The sequence below is a fragment of the Chondrus crispus genome, genomic scaffold (assembly GCF_000350225.1).
Source record: "Chondrus crispus Stackhouse genomic scaffold, scaffold_40, whole genome shotgun sequence".
NCBI lineage: Eukaryota > Rhodophyta > Florideophyceae > Gigartinales > Gigartinaceae > Chondrus > Chondrus crispus.
The window spans coordinates 28,968-39,047 of record NW_005179326.1 but is presented as its reverse complement, the minus strand read 5'-3'; the positions used below and the strand labels follow the sequence as shown (position 1 = coordinate 39,047).

Sequence of the window (10,080 nt, the reverse complement as noted above, 5' to 3'; positions counted from 1 at the left end):
GAAACACATAACAACATCCTCACCCGCAGTACAGTAGGGGGGGGGGTCGCGATATAGTGCTACCCTGTGTCAGTGGGCCGAAAACGGCGCTATATCGAACCAGGCACTGTTAGATAATGAGATTTACGGCTTTTTTGCAACCACTTCCTTGCATCACTGCTCAGAAAGACCGCTCGCAGGACGCCATCACTCATGCTTTGTATCTTCACTACAGACTCAAGTCTAATCAAGCATTTCTGTTAGTAGTAGCTGCCGAGCCGTTGCATTGACTTCCTCCTTTTTCGCAGCCATAAATGCCAGCCTACACTTTTGCAGATGTCCAATTGCATCATCGACACTGCCTTTTTCCGCCATAGTCTCTATTCGAGTTGGCAACTGCATAATATCTTTCCGCGGCGGCAGCGGCTCTCGGGCAGTACATGTCCATCCAACTGCCTCCCTGGAGACCCTTCGTTTTTGGCTCAAAATTCGTGCCACCCGCAGAAGGGTAGCACTATATCGGAGCTGGCATTAACAAATATGGCACTATATCGCGACCCCCCCCTGTACTGTACTGCGGGTGAGGATGTTGTTATGTGTTTCGCGATTACGGACGTGGTCCTTTCATTTTTCAAGAAGTGTACTAACTGTCGCATGCGATACAATCTCGCACGAGAGCTATCCAAATGCATTGAGTTGCATCTTCGACTCACCTCTCCTCCTTCTTCCTCTTGCCTCATCTGCTCCCCGATTCATCATTCGGACCCTCGGATGGGCACTGCAAACACTTTGGGGGATGACTCAACGGCCGTTGCTACTTTTTACAGGCTTATCAACACCTCGGTAGGCAGAGATGCTCTTGCTGGTGAAACGGTAATCTCCAACCCACACGATAAGGCTTCATTGAAGTCGTAGTCACGAATTTGCTACGAAGTATTCCAGGTCCCTCTTGCCACCCTTTGATTGCAACATGCTCGGCTTTCTTTTAAGAATCTCTGCAAGTAGGTGGCAATTGTTCCTCGGCATTGTCCAGTTCCAAAGGATATAGAGAATCAAAGAACTTTTTCTGCCAAAATGCATTCGGGGGCGAGTTTGATACGAGCTGACATAGCGCCGGAAATCTTGCTACCCGCAGTCTTGCGAAAAAAGGGGGTGTGTGCGGAGCGCCTGTTCAAACCCGAAGGGAGAACTCAGGTTCATGCGTAAGAGGCATTGCGAGCAATATCAAATGGTGAAAACACCCCCCGTATGCACTTCTCTATTTTCACTGCGCTCAATGCAATACTGTTTTGAGACAAACGCCATGAAGTCGTAGCAAGAACCATACCTCCCAATATCCATCAAAACTATTCACAAACGGGAATAAATGGTCCGAGTAGAGCTTCCAATCTTTGATCACGGAGGGTTCTGATGAAATCGGCGACGGTGCTTCCCCAAAGACGAACTCTGAGTAAAGCACCGGGAGCAGTGATTGCAAACATACGGTTTCCGCTTTTCATGCACTGCACTGCGATGAGCAGCTCGTGTTGTTGAATCCGCGAAGCTCTTGTCGCAGGTAGAACATGGGAATTCCTTCACAAGTAAATGTACACTCTTGAAATGCCTCTCCATTACATGCCGCCGAACGAAGCTTTGTTCGCAGGTTTGCATCAGACATAGAAAACGTCCTTCGTTTGTACGCTTTGTGACCTTGCCGTCCCTATGCTGCATGAACTGATGCCTTCTGAGTTCCAGCTCGACGGAGAAATTGTCCCCGCACCGGTCACAACTCCAAGACGGTACGCCGCCCTCCACTCCAGGCCCTGTCGTTTTAGTCGTCGCGAAAGTTAATGTCTGAGAGATAGGCGCGGCCGGGTTTTTCTTTCCTATATTACCAGAATCAGGGGCCTGGTTAGGCATAGAGCGGGGGGCTTGTGATGCTGCTGTCCTCTCTCGTAATGCTCGCACCCTCTCCGCATCTGACAAATCCAATTGCATTGCGGCCGTATCTACAGATGGTCGGAATTCGTTTGTAAGGCGAACTGAGTGGACACCTTCTGCACTCGTTGGGTTCACGGAACTGCCTCCCTGCGCCGCATTGCGGAGCCAGCGAGGGTTCGAACCCTTATCATGTGCAAAGCCTGATGCTGTGGGCTCGTTTTGGTTTGCGCATGCGTTTGGGGCAGGTCTTGAGAGCGTGGAAAACCCTTGCCCTCCCATACGTCGAACAGGGCGATCTCCTTCCTGGGAAGGGGATTCTTGTGGCCCCTCCCTATGCCTTTCCAATCCCATAGCGCGTCTGCCGGCATCCTGTGAAGCCAGATCAGTTGTGGGTTGCACGTGGTAGACGGTACCGAGGTCCGTCTCACGCGCTGGGGGAGAGAAATGAGATAAATTGGGTTGGGCCGCGGGTTGAAGAAGTGAGTTTACCTCATACACGGTTCCCTCATAGACGCAGGCGCACCTGCCCCAGTGGGGCAGTCTGTTTGCTGTCTTTGATGAATCTCTTCGGGTATGCTTCCTTCCATGCTCACTGTCGTATTTTGTTGCATTTGCAGACAAGGGGGTGCTCTCCTCTTCACCTTCATGGGTTGTCTCACCGTGATGGCAAACGCGCGCTCTCCCTAACGAGGTAGTAGAACATGAACTCGGGCAAAAGCGACAAGCGGGGCTGGGGTCTTGTCCGGCGCCGCTTTCACGCGGGTAGTTGTTGGAATTAGCGCACAAGTGCTTCGGTAAGTTGGAGGGTCTTAACAACAGAGTAACGGTTTTCGTGCCGGCGCTCTCACGGGAATCTTCGACGAGTACTCGGCCGACGTTGTAGCCAACGTGGGACATCATCCCTTTCACGCGTGAGAGCACACCGAAGATGTCGCTGTCGACATTCAGCGGGTAAGCGCAGGAAACGCAATGATTTTGCTGTTGGACGCCGGGCGGCCGTGGCGTCATCGCGGGAGCGGTCTCCTCTGGTGCTTGTGTTTCGTGTTTGGGACAGGACACTTGGGATGCTCGGACCACTGTACCACATCACACTCGTGTAGTGAAGGGCGGAGGATGGGGTGTGCGGTTTGGTGGGTTAGATACAAACGACCCCCTCTCCCTCCCTGTGCGATCGCTTTTTTGCGATTCGAAAACACAGTTTTTTTCTTTTGGGGCGACGGAGTTGTTTCTATTGGCTGTTACCTCCTTTTTCAGTGCTATTACAGTAGGTAGCACAACTGGCACTAAACATGTGCCACCCAGTCAAATTATCCCAAGATGTGAGGTGTCTCTGTAAGGAGGTCCGTAAAGTCATGAAAACGCGTGTTTCGGCGGCGTGTTTCCTCATACAGTATTTAGTATGGTTGTCCGTTAAGTCACGAAAACGCGTGTTTTGGCGGCCAGTTTGGTCAGATTTTCTCAACTAAAAAATTTCAAACAACGCGCTTGGCAAAACTCACCACAGCATACCGAAAACTGGGGGCACGTGAGTTTTCCACGAGTTTCACATCCGCCTGATCACAGCAGTGTTGGATCGACCCGTCTTGAAGGAAAACAAAGTGGGGTTTCCGTTCTTTTCATCAGCACAAACGAGTCTCAGACTGCACGGGTCGTATCGATATGCGTCATGGACGCCCCCTATCGCTTCAGAGTCCATTAACGGATCAAAGCGCGACAGGATCTGCCACAGATGCCGCCGAAGCAACCGCGAAAGATAGACAAGTAGAAGCTTCTAAAAAGCGGTCCTCTCCAAACCGCCCCCCTCAGCCTGTCAGGAAGACGAAACACACCGCCCTTTCGACTGGGAACCTTTCTATCCTTGTGGCGAGCGACAATATTCGGTTCAGCGAGTATTCGCGCAGGTGCACGTGATCCGTCGGGCGGCACAACGACGTACCAGACTTGCGTTTGTTGCGGGCAGGCACCCTGCTGGAGGTCAATCCGTAAAACCCGGAATTTTTCAATCTCTGGTTTACATTACGAATTGCGTCCAGCGATTTTGTGGGCAAATGAAAAAAAAAAAAAAAAAAAAAAAAAAAAACAGCGCGTTATTTTACAGACAACCTTTGTGCTCCCCGAAGCCTGTAGAGTACAATTCCAGCTGTAAAGGAAATAAAACAAGAACAAATGGTCATTTGCCAGCAACAACTCAAATCTTCGCAAACGTGAACAGGGAAAAAGGGGAGCATACGGTCTGAGCAGTCACAAAGCAAGGCCCATATAGAGAAAGAGACGTCACTTCGATCGTCACTGGCAAAATGCAAACATACATCATCTCCCAGCTCAGTAGCCCGCATATTTTACCTCATGACTTCGTTGCTGCTCAGAGTGAACAGTCTCAGTCAAAAATCGAAGCCAGCGGGAATACTATCCAGCATCCTTGCGAGCGATGCCTTCTTTGATATATGTCGCTACAATTGGCGAGCAATTGCCCACGGGCTTTTTAAAGGAGTGCGCATTCTGTGTGCAGGACTTCCTTTCCTGACGGCGGCAGGAGGGGTCGCGACGGCAACAAATAGACGCTCGCAATCTGATCAAATCCTGTTGGATTAGTCCGGCAGACGGACGTTGACTGCCAACTAGCAAGCAATGAATACAAAGTGATAACTACTTGGCCAGTTACGGCACCATGAGGCATGCTGACGGCACTTTCCCCAACTTCGGTGAAAGGAATATGAGTTAGATCAATCATGACAATGAAGGTCTATCCAGACCAGTTTGTGAGCGTAAACGGATTGCACTGGTCGCGTTGACTACTGGTTGCACATCAGAAGTCGTTAGGTTAAATATGCAATTGCCAGCTTGTGATTTTGTTGTGTCTAGTTGCCTCAGCTATACTAGCTTTTGTATGGCACGACAATGACGCAGAATCGCGGCGTTCCTCGAGAACATCATGGTTTTAAAGCGGATGAACAATGATTCACATTTCCATACAACACGTTTAAGGATGCTGGACATTGAAACCGTACGAAAGTTGGGCTAGAAGCGCATGAACGTAGTGTTCTCGCATTTCGGTTTAAGCAAGGTCGTCAGCCTGGCGGCGGAAGAGTATGGGCATCCCTTATTCGTTTTCGGTAGCGCTCATTATCGGCAACTTGGTCCCGAAAAGATGTGACCCTTTTCAAGTCGTCTTCTGCATCCGAAGGTGAAGTGCACCCATCATCACTGCTTTCCTCGTCGTCTTCCTCCTCGCTACCGTCACTCCCGCTCTCGGCTTGCTCCTGACTACTTGCAGGGTTCTCACGTTCGGCAGGTGGGCCATCGACATCTTCAACGGTCTCTGCCACCTCCTTGAAGCTGTCCGTACTACCGTTGGCCCTGGGACGCTTGCTACCGACTTGCACTTGGTTTTCTTCACTAGGGACGTGCCCCTTCTCGTTGGTTTGCTCTAAACCAGAACGATGACTAGCCTGAGCCGCCTCTCTTTGTCGAATAAGAGGTTCGAGAAAAAGGTCTGTGTAAGGGGATGGAGGTCGCTCGGGTTTGTTGTCAGCCGCCGACCCTTCCCGAAAGAAAGTGCCCCATGTCTGAAGGCCTCGGGCGTCGTACGAGGCGGCGGGGACGTTGCCGCCAAAATGTGCATTAAGCCGCTCTTCTATTCGTCGCTCAGCAGCTGGGTCCATGTTTGTTGTCCAGTTGGGGAGATGAAGGTATTGATGTTCAACAACGTATTGAAGGCCAGCACTTTCTGAGGAGGCGGCTAGACGGAGGACGCATGGATTTGTCTTCAGTAAACTTTTACAAGTGTTGACAAGAAACGTCACTAATGCAAATTTTTGAGAGATTTTTCTGGTACCGTTCTGTCCTGCTGATTCGATGGTAGAAAATGCTTGCATTGTGAATGCATTTTTCACCTCCTGCTGTGTCTGTAAACACCATTTCCGTTAGGGTTATTACCGCCAGTCCTAATCTGCTCGCCTTCCTCCCAATTGACGAGCCATTACCAACTCGTGCTCTACAGGTAGGCCATTACTCCCAAGCCTCTCGGTCTAAACCAAAGATGTCTCAAAAACGCTTAGCTGGACTTGCCTCCGCCTTTGAAGGCCCGTCCTCAAAAGCGCCTCAAGCCCCCTCGACGGTTTCCAGCATTGCATCCCGCTTCGACGCCTCGCCTGCTAGCGATTCCAAAGAACCGAAAGTCTCCGAAAAAGTATCAGGCATCGCAAGTCAGTTTGGCACCACAATCGCCGATGCTGATGCAAGCGTGCGTAAGAAGAAAATTTCGCCCAAACCTGCCGCGAAGCAGCCTCAAAAGCCAGATTCCGTGACTGACGAGCGGCCCAGTTTTGGCGAGATCACCAAGCGCTTCGCTTCGGGAAAGGCGGGGCTAGGAACAACCGCCCAAAGCGATCAATCGCCCAACATGTTTGCCGCAGCAGCGAATGCGTGGGGCAAACGAGAAGCGGAGGGCAAACCGAAGGCCGAAGGAAAGGTGACTGCCTTTAAACGGGAGATTGAGAATGCGAAAAAGTCGGCTAACAAGGAAAGAGAAGCTGTGAAACAACAGGCACAGGTCCCCTCCGACAAAGTCGTAGAGGAAAAGGCAGGGGGAGTTGGAAGCATCGCTAGCAGATTTGAGTCTGGGGCTCAGGAGAAAGCCAAGCAGGACGAAAGAGAGCCCTTGGTTGACCGCTTTCAGAGCGCCACCAAAATCTTTGCCGGAGAGGAGAAGTCTGAGAAAGAGGGAGCTGACGCAGAAGCTGTGAACAGCAAGTTCGCTGATGCCGCCAAGCTTTTCGGAGGGGGTAGCGCATAGAACGAACGAGGGACTCTTGTAACCGTCACTCTTTAATACCATCTGCTAACTAATGTGTTGCCTCAGGAGCGAGATCCACCTCATTTCAGATAGAAAGCCTTTTACATGAAGTGCTAAATTCTTTGTCTTATGACGTTCAGTGAGACGTAGCTTTAAATTTGAGACTCGCACCATTTAGGATATCACGGACCTTCCTCAAGAGTATCAAGACGCGAGCAAATCGCAATGTTTCTTGTCTCACTCTGAAATCAAGCCCCAACTCGGCGATAGCGGCTCAAACAAAAACAAAAAAAAACGAGTCAGTGTAAACCGTGCGTGGTATGCTACTCGAAGTAGGAGTGCGTGCTTGGAGAATGTCGGCTGTTGAGGTCTTCGAAATTGGTTGGACGTGCCCAAAGTTGATAGGTGGGAACCCGTGGCAGTTAAATGGCCTTCAGAAACGCAGATATTTGCAATGCTACAGCCTAGTAAGTCGTGTGGTCTACTTCCGCAGACGTTCTGTAACCTCTTTCTCCTGGGCGACCAGATGGGCAGGCTTGCAAGCGTAAACATCGTCGAACATAGTGTCGACCCCAGGCTTGGGTGCGGTCTCCGCTTTCGTCAGCGCATTGATGACTTGCTGCCGCTGCTCATTTCTAAACTCCTCCTCCTCGCCCACATCCCACCATTGACGAGCAACGAGATATTTGCGGAGGCGGTCAATTGGGCTTGCCGATTGCGCGTACATGCTCATCTCGTCTTCACTTCTATATCGCGCACTGTCGTCAGAAGTCGAGTGGTGCGATGTGCGATACGTCATCAACTCAAGTAAGGCAGGCTTGTCGTTTTCCTTGGAAAACTTTCGCGCTTCCTCCACGGCCCGCATCGTTGCCCAAATGTCATTGCCGTCTACTCGCAAGGCTGCGACTCCGTAGCCCACAGCACGTCTTGCAATGCCATCGCCGCGGTATTGTTCTGTGCTTCTCGTCGAGATAGCATACCCATTATTCCGGCACAGAAACAAGACACCAAGATCCATGACGGCTGCCATGTTGATTGCAGCCGCGAAATCCCCCTCGCTGGCTGCTCCCTCTCCGAAAAAGACCGCCACAGCCTGTTTGGAACCCTGCATCTTGAGTGAGTATGCGGCGCCGACGGCATGGGGGATTTGGGTTGCCAGCGGCGAGGAGATAGTATGAAAATGCTTCTCGTTAGATCCGAAATGCATGGGCATCTGACGGCCTTTCGCCGAGTCAAGCACATTTCCGCAGCACTGGTTGCAGAAAAAGTCGTAGTTCATGCCCCTGTACAACAAAACTCCATGCTCGCGGTACTGCGCAAAGATGGTGTCATCATCTCTCAGAGCAGCGGCTGAACCGATAACAGCGGCCTCCTCCCCAAACGTCGACATGTAGAACGCAATCCTTCCCTGTCTCTGCGCTTGCAATAGTGTGACGTCCATTTCGTTGAGACGAAGCATGCATTTGAAGAGATCGACAGCCTTTTCCTTGCCGACTACCTCTGCGCCGTAGTCGACAGCGCCCGGGAGCAGCTTTCCGCGCTCATTCATGATTCGGAAGCAGCTCATGGGAGGGACCGCCTCTGCATGCTCCAGGTTGAGGCTGGAAGTATACGGGGCAGTGGCAGCTCCTGGGTAGCGAATTGTAACGAGCGCTCGCGCTGCGTGGCGAGTGATGTGGCGTGTGGAGCGGAGCATTATTGCGGGAACTTGCTAAGGGGGTAGGTGGGGGAGGCTGCTTTGTTTATTGTTGTTCGGGAGCTCCTGTCTGCGGTGCTGGTCGTCTACAACTGCAGCCTCGGCGGGCAATCCGACACGCAGCGACATGGGGGTGGGACCGGGTAGCAATCAGCTTCCACCGCATCATTTGGTAGGATGTGGGGACTGAGAGTGAGATAGACATGGATGGTACTATGGCGAGAGGTTTCCTTGTGGAAGAATAATGCTGTACTGTACCCTTTGTGAGATTTGTTGGCCGGACCCGTGCCCAAGGTACCCATTCCCAAGGGCATTGCTATGCAATTCTGTGTGGATCAAATTGCCCTTTTCCGCAGAAGTCAAACGGACGACAGCCAGTAACGCACCTCGCCTCGCCACGCGTTCCTTCACCTCGCCGTTTTATGCGTTCTGCTACCCCACCTGATATCTCCGCCATTGACCCAAACAAGAACCCGCACTCTTCCATTTCTTGATCCCCTTTGTAAGGACAGTGCCCATGTCAAAGCTAGCATCATGATCCCCCAAAGTGCAATGGCTTTCTGCGGCCCAGCCCTCCTCCTGCCAACCGGGCAACGACGCACCGCACGAGTATGCGTCACCATGCGGAAGGGCAAGCGGAAGCCCGGCCCAAAGAAAAGCCAACTCTCAAAAGAGAGCGAGGAACGCATTGAGGGCTTGGCTTCCAAGTACGGAATCCGCGCCCCGCGCCCCGGCGACGACCTCGACCGCAAATTTAACTCGACTTCCTCGTCTGACCCTGAGAATCAGCCCCCGCCATCCGCTTACCAGCGACTCGCAGGAGCCTTTGGCGTTGAGGCATTAAATGCTGCCGAACGAGTGCTCGTCGTCGCATTGGGAACCATGCTCATCGCCTTTTTAGCGTCGGGGCTTGCGATCTCCAGCGAGGCCTTTTTCAAGGCTTCCGGAAAGGAGATTCCTGACAACGTAGAGGCCGTACTGCTGAGTCTCGAACAGGCCTTCACCCCTACTTTACTCATCTTCCTTGCGCTATCGTCCGTGTTTGGCTTATACAAACAGTCGCAGCTGTCTTCTGGTGCTTCTTCTTACTCTGCGCTCAGCAAAGATGAGGAAACGAATTAGGCATGGGGCTCATTTATCTTAACCGTGTTCAGTACAAATGTTAGCATTTTTTATCGCCTCACCCAGCCCTCAAGTATTCTTCCAGTGACGTGCTGTCGTCTTCAGCGGATGCAGTCAATGCGTCGCTCCATTTCCGGACTTTTGCAGATTTTTAGTCAACACGTCGCCGTCTCCGGCGGCTTTTGCATCTCCAGCACTAGCTCATAGATTGTCATTGGACTTCTATGTGTATCGAGAGTGTGCTGACATATCGTACGGTAAATATGTGCAGTAGATGCAGTAAACGGAATGAAGTAGAAGGCATCTGCTCTCAATGCATGTTCCTCTCTCCGCGTAGCTGCGTGGTGCAAATGTCGTTCAAAACTGCAATGTAGAGTGCAGTACCTGGGTCCTCAAGCGTTTGAAACCTCGCTACCATTTCTGATTCTATGGCTTTGGGAATCACATTGACATTAACACATCGAGTTGATGTCAGTGCCAACAAAGGATGGAGGGCCCATACACGCTGCGTGCATTTTTTTGATCATGCATGGAAAATGTACAATTGGGTACATTATGTACATTCGTG

At 51.4% G+C, this 10,080-nt stretch overlaps 6 protein-coding genes; 3 read left to right on the top strand and 3 right to left on the bottom strand.

The window, feature by feature from the left end:
- Positions 1-109: 109 nt before the first annotated feature.
- On the bottom strand, positions 110-2,796 carry CHC_T00006352001 (hypothetical protein). XM_005718706.1 is given in 2 exon segments: positions 110-1,374; positions 1,375-2,796. 1 exon segment carries the CDS (start codon positions 2,794-2,796, stop codon positions 1,375-1,377), a length of 1,422 nt encoding a protein of 473 aa, XP_005718763.1. The 3' UTR covers positions 110-1,374.
- Positions 2,797-2,868: 72 nt separating this feature from the next.
- Positions 2,869-3,171, top strand: CHC_T00006351001 (hypothetical protein). Its single transcript, XM_005718705.1, has one exon. The coding sequence runs from the start codon at positions 2,869-2,871 to the stop codon at positions 3,169-3,171; it is 303 nt and encodes a 100-aa protein (XP_005718762.1).
- Positions 3,172-5,779: 2,608 nt separating this feature from the next.
- On the top strand, positions 5,780-6,694 carry CHC_T00006350001 (hypothetical protein). The gene has a single exon (XM_005718704.1). It carries the CDS (start codon positions 5,780-5,782, stop codon positions 6,692-6,694), a length of 915 nt encoding a protein of 304 aa, XP_005718761.1.
- A 13-nt stretch (positions 6,695-6,707) lies between these two features.
- Positions 6,708-8,390, bottom strand: CHC_T00006349001 (hypothetical protein). XM_005718703.1 is given in 2 exon segments: positions 6,708-7,175; positions 7,176-8,390. The coding sequence occupies 1 exon segment, from the start codon at positions 8,388-8,390 to the stop codon at positions 7,176-7,178; it is 1,215 nt and encodes a 404-aa protein (XP_005718760.1). The 3' UTR covers positions 6,708-7,175.
- A 15-nt stretch (positions 8,391-8,405) lies between these two features.
- Positions 8,406-8,519, bottom strand: CHC_T00006348001 (hypothetical protein). Its single transcript, XM_005718702.1, has one exon. The coding sequence runs from the start codon at positions 8,517-8,519 to the stop codon at positions 8,406-8,408; it is 114 nt and encodes a 37-aa protein (XP_005718759.1).
- Positions 8,520-8,924: 405 nt separating this feature from the next.
- On the top strand, positions 8,925-9,568 carry CHC_T00006347001 (hypothetical protein). XM_005718701.1 is given in 2 exon segments: positions 8,925-9,512; positions 9,513-9,568. 1 exon segment carries the CDS (start codon positions 8,925-8,927, stop codon positions 9,510-9,512), a length of 588 nt encoding a protein of 195 aa, XP_005718758.1. The 3' UTR covers positions 9,513-9,568.
- Positions 9,569-10,080: the final 512 nt, after the last annotated feature.